Source organism: Oratosquilla oratoria, chromosome 19 (genome assembly GCF_046742065.1).
Source record: "Oratosquilla oratoria isolate Oo_2021 chromosome 19, ASM4674206v1, whole genome shotgun sequence".
Lineage (NCBI taxonomy): Eukaryota > Metazoa > Arthropoda > Malacostraca > Stomatopoda > Squillidae > Oratosquilla > Oratosquilla oratoria.
Genome location: NC_134795.1, coordinates 58,919,430 through 58,941,929, shown reverse-complemented (window position 1 = coordinate 58,941,929; position 22,500 = coordinate 58,919,430). Strand labels below are relative to the sequence as shown.

The 22,500-nt window shown below is 39.7% G+C and overlaps 2 protein-coding genes across 2 annotated transcripts in view; one reads left to right on the top strand and one right to left on the bottom strand.

The window, feature by feature from the left end:
* Positions 1-14,393, top strand: part of LOC143035535 (uncharacterized) — a 30,911-nt gene extending 16,518 nt beyond the window's left edge. The window contains exons 7-15 of the mRNA XM_076202405.1: positions 109-194; positions 5,673-5,843; positions 7,234-7,416; positions 7,952-8,159; positions 9,442-9,603; positions 10,018-10,170; positions 10,732-10,899; positions 12,289-12,506; positions 13,653-14,393. Of these exons, the coding sequence (XP_076058520.1) occupies positions 109-194; positions 5,673-5,843; positions 7,234-7,416; positions 7,952-8,159; positions 9,442-9,603; positions 10,018-10,170; positions 10,732-10,899; positions 12,289-12,506; positions 13,653-14,126 (1,823 nt within the window). The 3' untranslated portion in view covers positions 14,127-14,393. The remainder of the gene's footprint in view (positions 1-108; positions 195-5,672; positions 5,844-7,233; positions 7,417-7,951; positions 8,160-9,441; positions 9,604-10,017; positions 10,171-10,731; positions 10,900-12,288; positions 12,507-13,652) is intronic.
* Positions 14,394-15,618: 1,225 nt separating this feature from the next.
* The window catches only part of LOC143035940 (uncharacterized), a 23,096-nt gene continuing 16,214 nt past the window's right edge, over positions 15,619-22,500 (bottom strand). Inside the window, exon 7 of the mRNA XM_076203168.1 lies at positions 15,619-19,773. Within this exon, the coding sequence (XP_076059283.1) occupies positions 16,253-19,773 (3,521 nt within the window). The 3' untranslated portion in view covers positions 15,619-16,252. The remainder of the gene's footprint in view (positions 19,774-22,500) is intronic.

Genomic DNA, 22,500 nt, shown 5'->3' with positions numbered 1-22,500 from the left:
ATTTATATATATACATATATACATATAGACTTTAGTTGTGAGCCAAAGAGGGCCACGTTCCATGTACCCGTTTTTCCTCCTTGCTGCTTCTGTTTTCTCTCTTTACAGAATGTGACCGACAATGGGCGGGACTTTCGGACGCGGCCCACGAAGGTCAATGGGCCAATCCATTCTCCGGCGAAGTGAAGAACAAGGTAGGGGTGTAATGAGACTGATAAAGAACACTGTTAAAGAAAAAAAAAAGGTGTTTGTCGAGATAGCCGTGGTGGCGACAATAGCAGTGATGGTGACAGAGGTGGTGAGAATTGTGATAATACTGGGAAGGACGCGAGGTTCAGAAATCCAGAACACGTTAGGTGTGGCAAATACCAGACGGTTTCACAAGAATATAAGAATGGAAGAGACTGCAGGAAACCATAAGGCCTACACTAGGTAGTTCCATGTCCATTACCACCTGTTATCCCCATCCATGAAGTTATCTAATCTTCTCTTAAAAAAAAAAAAAAGTTTCAGCGCTCACTACATGGTTATTAAGTTTATTCCATGCGTTAACCACTCTACTGGCAAACCAGTTTTTTTTTCTATTTCCTTATTATTATTTTTTTCATTTTAAATCGATTACTACGATTCCTGCCCCGCTGTCTTAATATGATGACCTTGCCTGCATCACCCTTGTTAAAGCCCTTGACCCATTTCTAGATCTCTATTAGATCACACCGCACTCTACGTCTTTCCAGAGAGTGTAATTTAAGATGCCTGAGCCTGTCTTCGTTAGGTAAATTTCTGAGCCCTTGTATCATTTTGGTGATTTTGGTTATTCCATTCAGTGCTGAACCCAGGCCTAAAGAGGAGAAAGGTCGGCAGGAACCCTGAATTAAATGGTTTGGCGGCACTTAAATAAAGTCATTAATATACATCACCGTTCTGATGTATTCAAATGCTCATTAAGTTCCTGGTCTTAAAAGGAAACAATATGAGTTTCTGCTTGACACTACAACTGATTCGCTGTGAGACATTTCATCATGTAAATGATCAGTATTGCGCGTGATAGAAACATGTTAACGATAACCTGAACTCCGAAAAATGTACTTGATGAACAACCTCCCCCCTATATATGTATACATAAATACACACACGCACAAATACATACATATATACACACATATATATATATATGCATATATATATGTATACATGTATATATATGTATAAGTATATATATATATATATATAATATATATATATATAATACTGATGACTCACTTTCGGAGAAGAATAAGCGAAGATATAGAGATCTGTATATTTCGATCACTTACTGTGATCCCCTTCAGCAGATATGAATTACAGAGTAGAGAACAATGTGTATTTATACTGAAACAGTGAGGTAGCAAGAAGGGACGGGGGCTCAGGTCACGTGTCCGGCACGCATTGCTTGGACCTTGGTGGCTCAGGTCACATGTCCGGCGTTGCGTGGACCTTGGTGATTTTTGTCCACCGCTAATGTAGATGGTAACATTTTATTCATAGCAAAAGAAGAAATACAATCTGGTGACCATTGAACATAGGAAATGTTGTAATTTGGAAAAAAAATTTATTAAAGATGATTCTACTATTTTTCTTCTGAAACTACATTTGGATTTGTAAATTATTTCAGCATCGGCCCAATTTATCCGGTAGTTTTTATTGGCGACGTACTGAAATACCGCGGAATTTTCCGGCCCGTATTTTGCAGGAAAATTCCGCGGTATTTCAGCACGTTGCCAATAAAAACCACCGGATAAATTGGGACGATGCTGAAATAATTTACAAATCCAAATGTAGTTTCAGAAGAAAAATAGTAGAATCCTCTTTAATAAACAATTTTCCAAATTACAACATTTTCTGTGGTCAATGGTCACCAGATTGTATTTCTTCTTTTGCTATAAATAAAATGTTACCATCTACATTAGTGGTGGACAAAAATTACCAAGGTCCACGCAACGCCGGACATGTGACCTGAGCCACCAAGGTCCAAGCAATGCGTGCCTGACACGTGACCTGAGCCCCCGTCCCTTCTTGCTACCTCACTGTTTCAGTATAAATACACATTGTTCTCTACTCTGTAATTCATACCTGCTGAAGAGGATCACAGTAAGTGATCGAAATATACAGATCTCTATATCTTCGCTTATTTTTCTCCGAAAGTGGGTCATCAGTATTATTTTACAAATGTGCTACGACATAACTTTGTTGTGACATATATATATATATATATATATATGTATATATATATATATATATGTGTGTGTGTGTGTGTGTGTGTGTGTGTGTGTGCACGAGAAACTCAAAATCGGAATTAAAGAGGAAACTAAGAAGAAATTTAAACTCCTATATTTCGGCTAATAGCTATAGCTCTCTTCAGGAAAATACAAGATACAATAGTTTTTTGAGACTTAAATACTATAAGATGAAAGAGGGACAGGAACATGGGTAGATGACGGACACCATTCCTTCACTCAGGGGGGTCAGAAGGAAGAGGGTTGCGAGGTCAGAAGGGGTAGTGGTGCGAGGTCAGAGAGGGGAGGAATGCGGGGTCAGAAGGGAAGTAGGGTCAGGAGGGTGAAGATTCTTAACTAAACGACTCACACCTAGACATGAGATTATGTCCTTCGGACATTCTTCAGTTAAGGCAGATTAAACTATTTTCCTCCTGAAACTGCACTTAGACTTAAACACTAATTTAGCCTTATCCAAGTAAAAACAATGATTTTTGTTGCTTATGTGTTGGAACACAGCCGGATCTTTTGTGTTCGGATAATCTGGTGTTCAGGTCCCTACCGGCTTAATCAAGATAAACTAGATCACTAGATCACAATCCCGACAAGGTAAGGTATAAACTCCCGGAGCCTCGGCTGTACTTAATCTTTGGTGGACATTGACTATTTGTTTATGTACAGTGCCAATGTTAACAAGCTCCCAGGCTCTCGCTCCCAAAATTGTGAAGGGGGAAGGGGTGGCATATCTTGAAAATGAAGCATTTCTAACCAAAATTTTATAGAACTAAAGAGTGTAGAATCGTCTACAAAGGTATAAAACCCCGTTTTTATTTCGAAAAATTGAATATTTTACCGTTATAATTGTAGGGGGAGAGTGCATAACTCAAAAACGCGACATTTTCGACGAAAATATCATAGAAGTGTCTTAGAATTGTCCAAAACAGTAGCAAATATGTTTTTGTAACAAAAAACTTCTGCGGGTGCAATTCTGGATATTTTTCAACCATATTGTAATAATTGCATTGTGGTAACTAAGTGGATCATGAAACGCAATTAGAAACGAAACAAATGTTAATGTGGTGATTGATTAGTGATGAAATAATGTGTCATAGATCAGTTTGTTATATACGTTCAGTATGAAGCCAGTGATGGGAGCTGGACACGTATCATACGTATAGGGAGTGAACGTTCTGTTCGTGTTACCGGGAAGCTCGGCTATCAGTCTGTGTTTAGCGCTCGTTCCGCCAGCATCTTACTGTCGCTTGTGATCGTACATTTTCCAAACTTGTGTTCAGACGCATTATTTGTGTTTTTTTTTTTTTTTTTTTTTTTTTTTAAGAATGTCCCCGAATGAAAAAAAGAGCGCAAGAACACGGAGGTAAAAGAAGACAAATTACCCTAGAAGTGACAAATGAAATAATTGAGAAGCGAGAATGAGGTGTAAGCGTGGCTGCCCAATCACGCACATACAATCGGACTACATTAACAATTTGCACCATCCTCAAGAACAAGGACAAGATTAAGGAGATGGATGTTTCAAAGGGTGTGACAAGAATATTTATGCAACAACCACGTATTCTTGACGGTGTTGAAAGGTTGTTTCTCATATGGACCAACAAAAGCAAATGCAAGGTTATACTATTAACGAGAGCATCATTTGTGAGAAGGTGAAAGTAATTTTCGCAGAATTCGTTAAGAAAAAATGCCAGGAGCAGCAACGGACAAAGATGAAGCATTCAAGGCAAGCCGTGGTTAGTTCGAGAAGTTTAAAAGAAGAACCGACATCCACAGCGTTGTAAGTCACTGCGAAGCAGCAAGCTCTGATACAAAGGCAGCAGAAAACTTCATCGATGACTTTAGTAAGCTTCTGGACACTGAGAGTTACCTGCCGCAGCAAGTTTTTAATTGCAACGAAACGGGTATTTTCTGAAAGATGACAAAGTGAACCTATATAACAGCGAAGGAGAGGGCATTGCCCGGCCACAAGCCAATGAAAGACCGTCTCATACCACTATTTTGTGCCAATGCAAATGGCGATTTGAAAGTGAAACCGCTCCTCGTTTATCATTCAGAAAATCCACGAGCCTTCAAGAAGTGTAAAGTCCAGAAGAGCAGGCTAAGTGTGATGTAGATTTCCAACAGCAAGGCTTGGGTGACACGTGACCTTTTTACTGATTGGATCAATGAGGTGTTTGGTCCTTCCGTGAAAAAACATTTGTTTGAGATGAATCTGCCACTTCATATCTTGCTTGTTATGAACAATGTTCCTCCCCATTCTCCAGGTCTAGAAGACCTGATGAATTTCAATTCATCAAGGTCCTGTTCCTGCCTCCCAACACCACTCCTATACTCCAGCCCATAGACCAGCAGGTCCTCTCAAACTTTAAGAAGCTCTTCACTAAAGCGCTCTTCAAACGTTGATTTGAGGTGACTGAGGGAACCAATCTCACTCTCAGAGAGTTTTGGAAAAACCACTTCCACGTCGTTGCCTGCCTCAAGATGAGCGACAAGGCATGGGAGGGGGTCGCCTAGAGAATTCTTATTTCGGCTTGGAGGAAGCTTTGGCTTGACATGTATATATATATATATATATATATATGTATATATGTATATATAATATATATATATATATATATATATATATATATATATATATATATATATATGAGCAGAAAAAAACACTGGGAAATAAGAAACTTAGTCCGAACGTTTTCGTCCATTTAAGACATCAAGGAATACAGAGTGACAGAGACATAGGTGTATATAATAAAGTAGTAGGGAACATGGTAAGGACATCCAAGATGCTTCATAACGTGATTGAGAAGTGTTTACATTTAAGGACATTTGATTATGTGACGTTACATCAACCGGGCCTGGTAACACTTGGAGCATTTTTTTTTTTTACAATATTCTTAATGTATATACAGGCAGTAAGTCTTCCAATACACAAATTTTGTTGAAGGTGATGCTGTTTTCTGCATTGATAATTTTCTTGGAGATACTTTCTAAAGATCTCACTAATCGCCGTGCAGCAGGGTCTAAACTCTGTAGAACTCGTACGTAGGTGGACATATTCTCCAATCCGGATTTCGGCTCAACTGAGCCTTCTTCAGGGAGTGTGTCAAAAGTCAACAAAATGGCGATATTTAACCTGAAGAAGGCTCTTTTTGGAATAATTCAAGGTTAAAAATCCTATATGACATCATTACTTTTTTCAAATTATGTTTTGTTTGAGGTACGGTCCTTGGGAAGTTCGGTTGGAAAAACAAAATCTCCTTAAGGACTATAGAGGTTCATCTCAGAAATAACGTCAATAACAATAATAGCAACAATAGCGACAACCAAATAATTAAACAGATGAAATAGACATAAAAATAAGACAAAAGTCACCCACTTCTCCTCCCCCCATCCCCCCAGAGCGCTATTTTCTTCCGTGCGAACAACCCGGACGGGGACAAATACCAGAACTGCTTGCGTCTCCACGCCAAGGGCCTCGAGGACACAGCTTGCCCGAAGCACAGCTGCTCAGCTTGCCATACTCAAGCTGGCACCACCTGGACGCTCAGAGGCATCTGCGAGGAGGAGCAGGTCAGTGGGATAAGTTGTAGTAATGCTAGAGAGAGGAATGAGCAAGAGTTCGAACAAGAGGGACAGGAGAACGAAAGGTCAGTGGGAGGTCCTAGTGGTCCTTGAAATAGAGGTCAGGAGAGGGACAGGGTGAAGGGTTTGGAGAAGAGAAAGAGGAGAAAGAGGAAAACAGGGAGCCCTAGTTTTGCTGGGGAGAGTGTTTCAAGAAAGACACGGAGGGAAGGGAGAGTTAGAAAAGGAGAAGGAGGAGGAAGACAAGGGATAAAAAGAAAAAAAAATGAGGAGGAAGGGGAAATACGAGAATGGGGAGGTTGTATTTTGCCTCTGATAACCAAACGGGAGATAGAAGGACACCACAACAACGTACTTTAGATGTTGAAAGGTAAAGGATAAGAGATAGATGTGAGTGGAGAATAGCTGTGAATTGACCGTAGATTGATGTGGCCCGATGGGATTTCTCCTTGTCCTCACTTTTTTTGCATGAGGGGACTAGGAGGGAGGGTCACCATGTAAACGAATCGGCTGGCCCTGCTGGGATTGTGCTGTGTCTTGCTGCATTGCTTCTGACCCGGATAGCGGGCGGAAGGCAGGGATGACCCTTCATAAGAACATAAGATAAGAATGAAGGAGACTGCAAGAGACCATAAGGCCTAAACTAGGCAGCTCCGTATCCATCACCACCTGTCATCCCCATCCATAAAGTTGTCTAATCGTTTCTTAAAACAACTGAGAGTTTTTTAGCGCTTAGTACATGGTTACTAAGTTTATTCCATTCGTCGACCTCCCTATTAGTAAACCGATTCTTGCCTATTTACTTTTTAAATCTAAATTTATCCAGTTTATACACAATACTGCGAGTCCTGCCCTGTTGTTTTGATATGATGATCTTGTTTGTATCACCCTTGTTAAAGCCTTTGATCCACTTGAACACCTCTATTAGATCACCCCGCGCTCTGCGTCTTTCCAGAGTGCGGGGTGATCTAATAGAAAGGGAAACAAATACAATATGGACGGGAGTGTGATGGACGAGGTGTGTGTGTATGCCTTGGTTGACTCCTTTTGGTATATAGATAGGCAGATATAAAAGGGTTTTCCTCATATGTAGAAAAATATGAATATGGTTACTTTGGGACAGGTTCTGAGAGTGTAACACAAACTGTGACTCATCCCCATTATTTCCAAATATGGCGATTAAAGAGAATGTCCTAAATTTTCTAAATCCAGCACTTACTTGACAACCCAACTCACAAACTTTGCTACATCAATTAAACAACTAGGTGCCAGTTACCCCACCGCCCTCGTCATTCTTTATGACCTCCCAACAACCTTCTCCGCCCTGAATCCCTAATTCCCAGTTATTTTCCCTACCAAACCTCCTTTTTCGTTGCAGCGCATGTACTACTTCGACCTGGAGCCCGACCCTCTAGCTTTCCGAGGCTACGGCGAATACAAAGTGCAAAAATTCGAAAACCGATGGTTGTGGTTCGATTCCGTGCAGAACCTTACCAAGGCCTCCATAACACAGAAGGACGAGGTCGACTACCCAATTGGACGACGTGCTTGGAGCATTGAGGTCTGCTCCTAAAGATAAGAAAACATAATAGTAAAAAAAAAAAAAAGTAGTAGCTTTGGGATATAGTATATTTCAGTTAGTCTTCAACATGTGCTGACCAGTCTGTGAAATGAAGCCATAAACTTCACACTGGCATTTCCTGAATTAATTTCCTTTAGACTCTACGAGACATTCTTTGGAGTGAAAAGAAAAAATTACTTCGTTTTCTGTCGCAGGTACTGTTTACCTTGTTTCCTTTTCCTTTCCTCCTATTGCCAATTTCTTCCCTCGCCTTATCCCTATTTTCCCCATTCGTAACTTTTCGATAAGGTGGGTAAACTTACCAAAGCATTCTTAGAGCATAGCAAAGTGAACGGGGAAAAGTCAATGGAGTCGACTTCAGTTTCAAAACTCAAGTTTCCCCCGTAATGGAATTGATCTATATCTATTTGGTTTGAGTGGTGAATACGGGGGTGGATGATGTATTTGTAATATGAATTTTTTCTCCTCCATTCGCAAATGACATAGTCCTGTCCACTTCCCTTCCCGCTTCTAGTCTCCGGTGTGCAACCAGGAGTTTGGGGAACGCGTTCTGTCCTTGTCCTCCTGCGATTCGAACCAGTTCTCTTGTAGCGATGGCTCCTGCATCCCCTTCGGCAGCAGATGCGACCTCAAGTTTGACTGCCTCGACGACTCGGACGAGAGTCAATGCGAAATTGTAAATTTTCCAGAGGACTACCGGTCCAAGCTTCCCCCTCGCCCCCGTAAGAGCTTTAAGAATCATTTAGATAAACACCTAAGCAAGACGCTGTAATGATTATAATTTATTTTATATTATTATTTTTTTTGTTATCATTTGTCTGTTTGATTTTCATTTATCATTAGTTATATGTCAATTTATCATTATTTACTATTTACTTGTATGTTTATTATTTAACCATACCTATGCATTTATTTATGTATTTTATTTGTTATTTACATTATTATAGTTTTTTATTTATTAATTTATTATATATTTTTTTCGCATCCGACCTAGATATGGACCAAAAGGTCTCCTGTCGGCATGTTCCGCCTTTGTAATATTTTGTAAGAGTCTTGGGGTTTCAATGTCCATAGGTCTTGGCGACTGTAACCAACATGCAAAACGAGACTTAACGAAACATCAAACATTTTCCTGTAAAATTATGTTTCGCGAATCTACTTGTGTGCTTTTTCATTCCTTCCACTTGGAAGCTCTAGAACTCTCCTCTTTCTTATACTTTTCTGTCTATGACTTGGAATCTTTCATAAACGGTGTCTCTACTCACCAATACTTGATTTCGAATTGATATGACTTTCGATTGATATATATATATATATATATATATATATTTATATATATATATATAGATATATATATATATATATATATATATACATATGTTGACTATATTATGACAAATAAGACTGACGGTGGAGGGAGCAGACGAGGAGTAATGGGAGAATTTCACGCTTTAACGTTTCACCTTTGTGATCAAGACCCTTTGGGTCGAAACGTTAAAGCGTGAAATTCTCCCATTACTCCTCGTCTGCTTCCTCCACCTTCAGTCTTATATATATATATATATATATATATATATATGCACATATATATATATATATGTATATATATATATATATATATATATAGATATATACAGTATATAAGTTCTTTTGACTCTTTTCCACTTTTTAGAATATTTGGATAAAATGCAAACGTACACCTATGTACACACGCACGCACGCGCGCATATCAATTTGCTTTCAGCAAATATTCATTCCCTTGAATCGCCTAATGGCTATTAGATTTTTTGAGATGTCTTATAAACTAGAAGTCTATTCCGACACTCAGCATACGCTAGAGCACCTGAACCAAATCCACTTTCACTTAATCTCACCTGATTCTTATCCTTCTGGGACAAAATTCTAGACTTCTTTTCTTTATTCAATTCTTCCTAAATTATCATTTCATTGGCACCAATCTCAATTACCAGCAGACTCTTAGATCTCTTATTTATGTTCCAACAGGTTCGAACTCAGCACTCCCGATCTCGATCAATGTGAGCATGGACACAATCAACATAGATACAAGCACCATGCTCACCTCGGTCAGTTATAACTTAAAGATGTCCTGGTTTGATAACAGACTCACTTACAATAATCTGAAGAGCTTAACCCGTCTCAATACACGTGAGTATGCCTCGAGTGGTCAATGAAATTTCCCTATCACCATATCACTTCTTTGATCGGTTCCTCATGTCACCAAATATGCAATTTCCTCAAGTCAAATGTATAATAGGAGAGAGTATGGGTTCCAATATATTTGACGTTTCGCCCAGCAGGGCTTCTTCAGAAATAACGTCAAATATATTGGAACCCATACTCTGCGTTTGGCCTCTCTCCTACAGTGCTGTTGCAGTCGTTGCTGTTTTCACTTAAATGTACAAACCCATGTTCCCTCTTCATGGACCTCACTGAACTTTTGAAGATGACATAACCTGCTTACGTATATGATAATCTAATTTCATCTACAATTTTCTTAATAAAGAGTGGAACCTTGGCGACAATTCCTAGGTTAACATGGGTCTTCTCAATACTCTTCAGTGGCCTCAGACCAAGTGGATATGTTGTGGCGCCCTGTCATAGGGTTCATCAACACAGACGAAATTCAGCACACTCACGTGGATCAGGATGCCGTTACTGTCGTCATTAGAGATGATACCAACTTCAAGCGTGATTTTTCTAACTCGTATGAAGGTAGGGATTCAGCTGTTTTACATTTGTAATGCTCACGTTACACAAGCAACTCAAATACTGTACAACCGATTTGAAACAACGAAAGTGACTATTGTAGATAGGAGGTAAAGGGAACACGGGCTGAGGGAAATACTTTTTTTCCTGACTAGTTTCGCCTGTATACACAATGTATACACGAAAGTGACTATGTTAAGGTCTCAATGCTTCTTCGTCATTCAGGTCGCCTGGGATGTGTAACGAGCCTGACTATAAAGAGCAAACGAAAACCCATCACTCAATTTTTTTTCCTTTCTTCTTAGTGATGCTAAAATTCTTATTCAGGTTTTATGCACTTACTTATTCTGTTTCTCCACCCATTTTTACACGCTAACTAGAGGTTACTGAAGTCAAGCTTTTAAGGTCGATAAAGGAGCTTGAATACGTCCCGAGTTAAAAGTAGCTTGACTACATCCCGAGTTCTGTGTTGAAGAATTGCCTTGCCAATGATGATAGTGTAATTGAGGTGAATTGATGTTTATGATATCAAACGAACGGGGAATGAAATTTTATTTTCGGCTACAGTGGAGATCTACAGCGGTGACACCAATCATGTGTCGACGACACGGAAGTACAGCACAGTGTACACTTGCAACTTTGACCTCGTTCTGTACCCCTTCGACATCCAGAGCTGCTTCCTGCAACTCAAGATCCTCTCGGCGTCCTCCGAGTACATCATCTTCAACCAAACAGGTGACTTTCGCTTTCATATTTCATTTTTTTTTCTGATTCAAGGGGACCGAAGAAGGTGAAATTGAAGCTATGTAGATTCTTGGTGATAAGCAGTACAGGGATATAAAAATTAAATCATCGGCAACGCTACTCTTGTATGATTTGCCATGCCAAGATAGGCCGGGAGATTTTCGTGACAGAACTCAGGGCCAGGGTGAAATCCAGAATCGAGTCTAAATCCCCATAAATCTGTCTTTTTGGACTAGAGCTGGACAAAAGTTGGAAGCATGATAAAGACTTTCAGTATACTGTACATATACATATACATATACGTATGCAAAGTAGACCAATTGGAAAAAGAAACTAACGAAGCAGAGCGCTTTCGTATATTACATCTTCAGTGCACTGAAGATGTAATATACGAAAGCGCTCTGTTTCGTTAGTTTCTTTTTCCAAGTGGTCTACTTTGCATAAATGAACACACGTACCCGTGTTCATATTAGCACATATATATATATACATATGCATATACATATATATATATATATATATATATATATATATATATATGTATATGTGTGTGTGTGTGTGTGTGTGTGTGTGTGTGTGTGTGTGTGTGTGTGTGTGTGTGTGTGTGTGTGTGTGTGTGTGTGTGTGTGTGTGTGTGTGTGTGTGTGTATGCATGCATGTATTGACGTATATGTATATGTATATGTATATGTTTATCCTTTTATTCTACGAAAGATCTCAGTACATTAGGTCGCCAATTAAGGGACGCCACTCGATGAGGATAGCTCAACAGATTCTTAGTGTATTGATGGGTTAATCTCTGTTAAGTCCTGGTACAAGAGTTGTTACTGAATAAAATTTTATAATTCTGCCATCTGGTGAATCTCATTAACAAATTCTAAAATCTTTGGTTTAACATAATCTGATTGGGAGGTTGAAAAGTTCCAAAGAAACACACTCTACTAGTTCGTTATAACATTACATTATGTGATTTACTTTACACGTAACACACCATCTCGTACCCAAATTATGACCATGAGCCATCATATGTGACCTATATAGTCATAAGTCGCCCCAACTACGGAATACTTATTGCGAGAGGTCATTATATTATAACAACAGGGCAGGACTCGCTGTAATGGATTTAAACTGGACAAATTTAGGTTTAAGAAGGAAATAGGCAAGAATTGGTTTACTAATAGGGTGGTCAACGAATGGAATAGACTTAGTAACCATGTAGTGAGCGCTGAAACTATCAGTTGTTTTAAGAAACGGTTAGACAACTTTATGGATGGGGATGACAGGTGGTGATGGATATGGAGCTGGCTAGTGTAGGCCTTATGGACTCTTGGAGTCTCCTTCATTCTTATGTTCTTATGAAATGTGTTATTCCCTGGACAGACTCGTCCGTGGACTACCTGGGACAGACGTCGCTGATCGAGTACGGAATAGGCGGGATCGATCTGGTGGTAAACAACGCGACACAGTACAGCGAGGCGCGAGTCCGGATTGAGCTCATTCGTCGCTACGGCTACGCGATGCTCAACATCTACATCCCATCGCTCACGCTCCTCACCATTAGCTACGTCACGCTCTTCTTCAGGCCCACGATCTTCGAGGTGAGATTATGGAAGGAATACTAGTGTCATTCATTGACCATCTTCCATATTACAATGAAAACGTTTCTTTTTTTATATAAGTGACTTTACGACCTAATTTTTCTTCCGGTGTTCCATGTTACACCACATCGTTAACCTGTAAATTGGTATGTTTAGAATGATAGATACAAAATTGCTAAAAAATCCCGATACACTTGTAAATGAGAATTCGTAGATCGCGTCACTTTTCATGGCAAGCAAACAAACCTCACCGAACCTCCTCTCAATACATAGCGTGGTTCTGGTAACAGGGATGTGATACATAAAAAACGGTACATGTATGGAACATGACTGACCGAAAACACCTTCCGTGCCGAAAGCTACCAGCAGCAAGTTCTTTATTCACTGCCTCAGTCAGGCTACTTCATTCAACTCATTGGTTCTCATATAAGGAAAGAGTGAGTAATTGTTTGTGCGCAAGACTCACGAAGTCCGGCCATACGAAGCTGTACGAGTTGTAGAAGTGTCCACCCAGACGGTCTTATACTGAAGTCTTCTAATAGAAGATGGCCGAGTAAGGAAACCTAAAAATGTTTCTTTGAGATCTTGTGCCCCTCTTCTTACATACATACATACTTATACCAAGGCCTTTTCCCCCTTACAAGGGAGGTAGCCAAAAAGAAAAAGGCATAAAATCATTCCCACCCATTCCATCCCTAAATACACTCCACTCCCCTCCACCCTCCCTCTTATCTTAGCACCTCCTGGATGACGGGTCATCCCTGCACCCTGTCCACTGCCCTGGGTCAGAGGCAGTGTCGCAAGGCACAGCACATCCACAGCAAGGCCGCTTCATTAAATCGGCGACCCCCCCCCTCTTCTTAAAGGGGATAAAACAGGGGGGGCTACAAGACCTCGAAACGAGGAAACCTAACCCAGCAAGTCATTGGCCTCATAAGCCCAACTGTAAACTAGACTGAGATAACAGAGTTAAAGTATTCAGGGGAACTTCATTGTCGTATGAAATAGAAACATGTTGGAAAATTATAGGTGAACAAAATCCTGTGAAATTATATTCATTAAGGGCAACCGCCCTAGTAAGTGGTGACGCACATACTTTGTTCTCAGTTACTTATTGTCTAACGTTCACCGACTAATATCCATTAGGTCCGCGTGATGACGGCCCTGACTGCTCTGTTGGTGTTGGCAACACTCTTCACCCAAGTCTCCACCTCCTTGCCCAAGACCTCCTACTTCAAGATGGTCGACATCTGGCTCCTCTTCTGCATCATACTCATCTTCATCATCATCATCTGGCACACAGTCATCGATGTCTATGTGGACTACGATAAGGTGATAGACTCGACCATTCCACGGCAGAACAGTGAGATCTTTGAGAACATTAAAATTTTTCGTATAAAGCCGATGTCTGGAAATGAGGAGGACAACGATGATGCAAAGTCGATTGTTAAAATGTCTTCGAAAGAGAAGAAGGTGAAGATGGCGCGGACTCTGATACTGCTTCTCTTTATATCTAAGACGTTCACTTTTATTCTTTTTGCTATTTTTAATATTGCCTACTGGGGGACTTTAAGTGCAGAGTCTGGACTCGTGTACAACAAGATTTACCAGAGACAATAAGTACTTCATTTTAATGCAGGTGTGATCAATAGCTAGTTTTCAGTTTCTTTGGTCACTCTCATTATACAGTTCGTTGGTCTCACTTATCAATATTGTTAGCTTAAAATAGTCTCAAACTTTCAACCAAAACGGCTCCCCCAATAGACAAAATAAACTAGTTTCTTTAACTGCTTGTTGAAATGGTAAATCATTATCTAATTCTGGCTAATGCCCTGTAGTTCAAAGTTCCTGCGTGATCCTTTTTTGGTAATAAAGTGTTAAAAACTATCTCTATTTACCCTTTCCGCAGAGAGTCATTTGTTTGTTAAAGCTAAGGTCATACGATTTTATGCAAAAGTGTTGTATCACTTCCATACCCAGAGTAATGCCCACTTGGAGTTAATTACCTACAGGTATTCATTAAGAAGTCTTCACATAATATGTCACAAATAAAAAGGTACAGTGAAGATATTGTTTTATGTATGCCGACCTTTTTACCCTAGTTTGCGCAACTGTATTATCACGTGATAAAAATTAATATCTTACTTAGAAACTTGATAGGAACTGCCCAACTTGACAGGAGCACCACCCCATCACATAGACAGAAAACGACAGACATTTGCAATGTAAGAAAATGGATATCGCCTGCACACGTGTGGCAAAATACACGGATGAACCTGAGACAAGACGAAAACTGTCATGGAGGTCAGTTCTTGTGATTCGTTGGTTGATTACAATCCAGAGGTTCTCAAAGTGGGGGGTCCAGATCTCCCCAGAGAAAGACAGACACAGAGAGAGAGAGAGGGAGACAGAGAGGCAGACAGAGAAAGAGAGACAGAAAGAGAGCGAAAGATACAGACAGAGAGAACCTATGGATTACACCATCCTATCAATTCCAATAGGAATGGGCGATTTCAACAGTAGAGATGTTTAGTAGAGTCTCCCCCACAGACACAAAGACAACACAATGTAGTCCTATATATAAAGCCATTTACACACTGCAGTGTATGTTCACAAGAAACTGAAAATTCTCTCATGTTCAAATGAACAAGGATTTACATCCACAGAAAGCATCACATTAATTTGAAAAACCGCAGGCAGCTTTAATTTTTCCATGCCAAATAAAGTTCATACTAGTTTTTGTAATTTCATTCTTCACATTCAATTAGTATATAACAATGAAAATACGTTTTATCAAGCTGTCATTCAGTGAGTCTTTTTCCGTATATTCCAAAGGAGAAAGTAAAACAAGGGAAAAATTCATTTATTTTTTATCAAAAATACCACAATGAAAATCCATGTGAACAAGTTGTATAGACACGGTAAAGTAAACATGGACTGGAGGTGAAGCATTTATTCCTGACGTTTCGTCTAACGACTTTCTCAAAGGAATGTCGTTAGACGAAACGTCAGGAATAAAAGCTTCACCTCCAGTCCATGTTTCCTTTACCGTGTATATACCACAATGAATTTATTCAAAAGAGAAAGAAAAACAACAACTTTGGAAGCGTATATATTTCATAACCAACAATACAACAAATCCAACCATCATGATACAACATGTTCTAGTGATCATAAACTGAAAATTATCAACACACTACTCATTTGCGCAAGGCAGTAGTGCGACTGATATATGATACAAGAAAAGTAAGGTTGAAATTATAGGCTATATATTTCCTTATGTCATTTCAATGTATTATAACAATTCGGGTTTTCCTGAAAAATATGTTAGAAAATAATCAAATTAGACCGAGAAAAAGTCACGCATATTTTTATGGTTACAGTTCTCAACTTAAGATTCACTGCAGGAACACTAGTGTATCCCTTAGAGAATTATATAGATTCTCACTGCAACAGCTTAATCCCGCTAGACAAGGACATGAAGATAAGGGGAAATTATATCCAAAGCCACCCATTATATATATATACACATCAGCTACCCATTGCGCCCCCTTTTTTTTTTCTTTTTTTTTCGTTTTTTATCTTATTTTCATGTGTCTCTGTTTTTGGTTTTTGGTTTTTGTGTCACTACTGTTATTTTTTCCTTCAATGGACTTCTCGCTCTTGTCGTCTTTCGATGCTTTTGTTTCGCTTTCATTTCCAGCCATCTTCCCTTCGTTCTCCTCCTCCTCATTTGCATTTTTGCTTTATTTCTGTGTGTGCTTTTTCGTATCTTCAGTTGCATTTATAAATTTGCTAATGTGATTTTTATCTCTGTCACTTTTGTCATTTTTGGCTTTTTCATCTTCGGCCTTGTTTTTACCACCTTTTCCTTTGCTGTGTTTCTCTTTTTCATCTTTATCTATTACTTTATCACTGTCGTTTCTGTTTTCATCGTTTTCTTTCTTATTTTGCTTTATGTTTTCATCTTTGTCTATTTCATTACCATGTTTTTTCCCACCCTCCCTTTTTATTTCCTTTTTGTTGTCATTCTTTGATTTCCTTTTCAATTTCTTTACCTTCTTTGCCTTGACCATATTGTTACCCTTTCCTCCTTCACTCATTTCATTCTCGTTCTTCCCTTGTGAAGAATTCATTCTGCGTATTTTTTTCTTTTTCTTTTTGGAGCTTTCATCCACCATTTTGACTGTTTTCTTCTTTTTCTTAATTTCGTTTTCTTGTTTTACTTGAATTCCATTAATTTCATTTGGTTGTTCAAGCTCGTTATTCTTGTTCTTTCCCTCTGAAGAATCCGTTTTATTTACTTTTTCCTTCTTGTTTTTATTGGCACTTTCGTCCTCCTGTTTGTTTGTTTTATCCTTCTTTATTTTAATTTTATTTCCTTCCTTTTCCTTAACCCTATTCGTTTCCTTTGCTTGCTCACGTTCTTTATTTTTGTTCTTTCCTTGTGAAGAATTCGTCCTGTTTATTTTCTTCTTCTTCTTCTTCTTCTTTTTCTTGTTTTCGTTCTTTCCGTCCTCCTTTTTCGTTTTCTTTTTCGCCTCCTTTTTCTCCTTCACATTCTTTTTCTTCTTCTTTTCGTCCTCCTTTTTCGTTTTCCTTTTCGCCTCCTTTTTCTCCTTCACATTCTTTTTTTTCTTCTTTTTGTTGTTTTTCCTCTTGCTCTTGTTTTTCTTGTTCTTTTCGTTTTTATCCTTCGTTTCATTCTTCTTTTTAATCTTGTTTTTGTTCTTCTTGTTCTTTTCATTTGTCTTCTTTGTCTCATTCTTCTTCTTCCCCTTCCTCTTCTTCTTTCTTTCTTTCTTCTTTTTCTTCCTATTCTTCATCTTCTTCTTCCTCTCCTTATTCTTCTTTCTTTCCTTCTTCTTTATCTTCTTCTTCTTCATCTTTTTCCTCTTCTTCTTATTCTTATTCTTCTTCTTCCTCATCTTTTTTGACTTGTTCTTTCCCTTACCTTTCTTTTTCTTTCGTTTTTTGGTCGAGCTATTTTTCTTTTCATTATTTTTCTTTTTTTTCTTCTTCAGCTTTTTGGATAACCTTCTCTTCCTTTTTCTTTGGGAGTGCATCTCCCCTCCGTACCACCTATTGTGATATTTGCTGAGTATAAGCTTCCTAAGCTTCTTCCAGTCATCCTTCTCACTTACCCTTGCCTTTAAGCTATCCATCGTCAGTGACATCTTGTCATCATCAGGGATAGTTGGATACTTATTCAGGATATCCTGGATTTTTTCCCCGGATTCTATGACTACTTTTAATTGCTTTCCTTTTGGTTCCTCAAAGCCCTCCCATTTACGTTTTCTGATTTTCGCAGGAAACACAAGTCTTCTAAACATTTTCCAGGCTTCCTTAGAGCGTACTAGCTTCTTAAAGTCTTTGAAGGAAGCATTCAAAGGTACCATGTCAAGAGTGATCTTGTATCTTTTCATTAGCTTTTTCATCCTTTTGTTTGTGGATAAAATCTCACGAAGTTCTCCGGGACTTGGGAATTTCAGTTTTTGTTCTTTGTTTTTACCTTTTATGCTAATCTTTTGCTTTGTCTTTCCCTTGTTTTTCTTTCTTTCGGAAAGTTCAAAATCGGCGCTGATAAATTTCCGCTCAAAAGACTCGATGTCATAATTAGGCATCTTGGCGTCAGAAGGACATTCATCATAGAAGATGTAATGATCCTTATTTTTTGCATAGCAAGGTGGGTTGCCTTTTCTTAAATTCATCATTCCACTGTTACCATAGCTTTGATCTAGTTCGTAAATAGGATCCTGGGCATATTCTGGACAGACTTCGTAGTAATAGTAATGACTTTTATCACGTGATCGACATGGAGGGTTGATAACACTCTGAAAAGGTACCGCATCATCAACTATGTCCGCTAGACATTCTTTGTACATATAGACCTCTCCGTCATGATCATACCTGCATGGTTGGCCAATTAGGGCTTCAGGGTCTACGCTGTCTACGTCGAGGACATCTTTCCTATTAGGTCTCTGGGGCCTCTTTCTAATGATGACATCACCCTTGACCTTAAGCGCTTGTATAGGTGGTATGGCAAAGGTCTGAGACCTAGATTTCTTATCAACCTTGTCCAAAGGCACAGCATCAGCGATATATTCTTCAGGACACTCGTCATAATAATACATTTCATCATTATAGTCGATGTAACAAGGCAGACCAATAAGGTAATCATATTCGCCAGCATCATCTGAGTCTTCATAATCATAATCATAGTCATAATCATCATCATCATTAAGAGGTCTTGCGTCGTCAATGTATTCTTCGGGGCATTCGATGTAATAATATAACTCGCCGTCGTACTCAATGTAACATGGTTGACCAATGAGGTAATCGTAATCCCCACCACCATCTGAATTCTTACTATCAAAATAATCAACAGGTTTCGCGTCATCGATGTAGTTCTCAGGGCATTCGTCGTAATAATAGAAATAATTGTTGTATTCTACGTAACACGGGCTACCTATAAGATCATCATAATCACCCCCACCAGGGGAATCATCATCGTAATTATCAAAGTAATCTAGAGGTTTCGCGTCATCGATGTAGTTCTGAGGGCATTCATCGTAATAATAGAAATCATTGTTGTATTCTATGTAACATGGTTCACCTATGAGGTAATCATATTCACCACCACCAGGTGAATCCTCATCGTTTTCAAAGTAATCTAGAGGTTTTGCATCATCTATGTAGTTCTCAGGGCATTCGTCATAATAATAGTAATAACTATTGTATTCTATGTAACACGGCTTACCTATGAGATAATCATAGTCACCCCCACCAGGGGAATCTTCATCGTAATCAAAGTAATCTAGAGGTTTTGCGTCGTCGATATAATTTTCGGGGCACTCGTCGTAGTAATAGAAATAACTATTGTATTCTATGTAGCACGGCTTTCCTATGAGATAATCGTAATCACCACCACCAGGGGAATCTTCATCGTAATCAAGATAATCAAGAGGTTTTGCGTCGTCGATATAATTTTCGGGGCACTTGTCGTAATAATAGAAATAATCATTGTATTCTATGTAACATGGTTTACCAATGAGGTAATCATAATTACCAGATGGCTTAACCTGTGAAGGATCTCCGTCAAACTCCTCCACAGTTATGAAATCTTTCACACCGTCCGGGCAATCTTCGTAGAAGTAATAGTAACTCTTCCCTTCTACGTAACAAGGGAACGTTCCGCTGGGGTTAGCAGATTCTGGTGGGTCGACATCTACGCTATCATCGAAGAAGATGGTTAGTCCATTCAGTCCTGTAGAAAAGAAAAAACAAACATTCAATCCTGTAGAAAAGGAAGAGATCATGAGATTGCCATCTTCATATTTGTGGCATAAAGTAGAGACTCCAGAAAAAACCTTTGAGATTATTGGAACATTACTATTGGAGTGGTATGCGTTATCTTACCAACTATGGCGATTACATAAATTCATTACAAGTGAAATACCCTTCAGCACTTAAATACCGAGTAAATTTTAGTAACGATTTCAAATAGCTGTTTTTAGTCGAATACTGGTTCCATAACATTTTGTTCACGTGAAAGCGCTTCAATTTGGTTTCTGTTGACCAATCACCCAACGTAATGCAAATCTAATTTTCGTTTATAAAACATGAAGTAAGCACAAGAAAGACAGAAGCCTCTGGAAGTCTCTGGAAGTTTCCCTGATTTTTTTATCTGTACGTACGGTTAAGAGAGGCCGTTTCCTTTCTACTGGTACTATGTAAATTAGTAGTACCTGCTGCATGGTTGGCTTGTTGGCGGCTAAATCAGATTCCTAACTAGTCACTCGTCAGTGAGGAGTGTTTTAGACATCTACATAGAAAAAAAGACGATCTCTATGAGTCAGTGGCCATTCAACCCAGTTACACGTTACTAACCCACGTGTATGTTGTACAACATCCCTGCGGGGACTAGAGACGGAGGTCCTGGAAGTTTAGTGGTTCCCCAATGCTATGATTCCACTTAGGTTCCCCTTGTATTAGTAACACGACTCTTTTTTCCCCTACTTAAGAATTAAACCCTCGAATCGGGCACGGCCTAAGCCAACAGCTACCGCCTGGGCATCTGACACCGCACAGTCCGCAACTCCGTCCCCGAGTGCCAAGGTGGTGGGGGAGTATACTTCTCACGAGGTCATGGTGCTGTCCGGTTAAAATGAATACCCAAATCCTAGTCTCCCCTCGTTGGGGTTGATCGTCACTGGGGGAGTGGGAAAGTGAATACCAAATTCTACATCTATAACATTCATGATATGGTTTAACGTCACAAACTCCCCCCTACCGGTAGGTTAGGACGGTGCCCCTTACAGAGGACTTTGTAGCGTGGGATTGAATGAACCATGCCCTTGGTCCAACTTCGCCGGTGGCAGGGTTCGAACCGCCATCCCCTCGACCGTCTCCGCAAGTAACGACGCCCTAACCCGCTTGGCCAGTGAGCTTCCCATAACATAAACAATCCTGTTGTTCGGATTGCCAAGATGTTGCAAATGAGGCACAAACACGTTGAACCAAGCCCGGAGTGAACCTCAGGCAGGCTCCTCGTGTGGACGAGAAAATCCTTTCCCTCTCCCAGGGAATTAATTTTTTTCTTTTTTTAGCGACGGAGTTCAGGGGGTTTAGGATGGATATAGTAGCTCTCTCAGAGATGAGAAGAGCAGATAGTGGTAGGATCAATAGTGAGGGTTACACTTACTACCGGTCGGGCAGTGGCGGTGAAATCTGTCTTGCTGGAGTAGTCTTAGGCAACATTAGTGGGCTACAACGTTTATTCCAATTGATAAACATATGATGCTCGTGAGGTTGAAGCACACCTTAAGGTTTATCTCTCTTATTGCAGTATGTATTCCTACCGAGTCTTATGGACTTAAATAGATGTTCTATGTCAAGCTTGACTTTGTAGTCAACCAGTGCCCGCTAGGGGACACAGTAGTTGCTTGGACGATTACTGGCACCGATAGAACTGGCTATGAAGTATACCTTGTCCATCATGGTTCTGGAACTATGAACACTTAATGTTCCTTTCTTCTGATTTTTCTAAACTCCAGAAGGCTGAGGATTGGTGGTTTCTAGTTCCAGAGATGAGAGCCACACTACTGGACTTGTTATAGCAATGCCGAAGAAGTGATAAAGGAAGTAAATCACATACTTGTTAGTAATTGTTGGGGGACCCTGCAGACCTGCAGGGTTTACTGGAATGTTGGGCTCTTTGAGACCGATCATTGACTTGCGGTCGCAACACTCAGACTGTTTACCTATCTCCAGGAAGATTCCTAGATGTAATCTATCAGGTTTTACCTAGAGAAATTCAGAGAGGGTGAGTGTGTGTAGAGGTGTGCAGTAGGATTTTCTAATTGGTCAAAAGTGCTTAGCACTTTTTGAGACCCTGAAGAATTGTAGAATACCTTAAAATACGAAACTCCTTTTTTTTTTTTCAAGAAGTGCACTGGACAGCGTCCAAAGTCGGGGAGTGGTGTGGTGCCGCGTGAGGTCATAGAGAACAGAGCGGTGAGTAATTCTGCCAGATTGACGAGGGAGCAAGAACAATACAGGGATCAGATATGGTGGACTAGATCTCTCATGAGAAGGTATAAGTATAGCTACATCAGGGGTATTGCTGAGGATGTCGAAGGCCAGAAATGCTTACCGACACCTGAAAAAAATTCTGTCCCAAATCTGTGACACAGGAGAGATCTGTTCGAACAGTTTATGGACAACAGTATCAAACTCTTTTTTCCGAGTACTTTGAGCATTTACACATAAATGACTCTCTCAGCGGCAAGTTTCCCCTAGCCCGTGTTCAGTTGGCCGTTGCCGATCCACCGATAGATAAAAGTTCGCTCTTTTTAAGGATGGCCAAAGAGACTGCAAGTTGAAAGGAAGAAAGGCAGTCGGCACCACCAACGTTAACGCGAAGTTGCTGATAGCCGGGGATGAATCCATGACCCGTGGATTACAAGCGATGTTGTCTGTCGTTTGTTAGTCC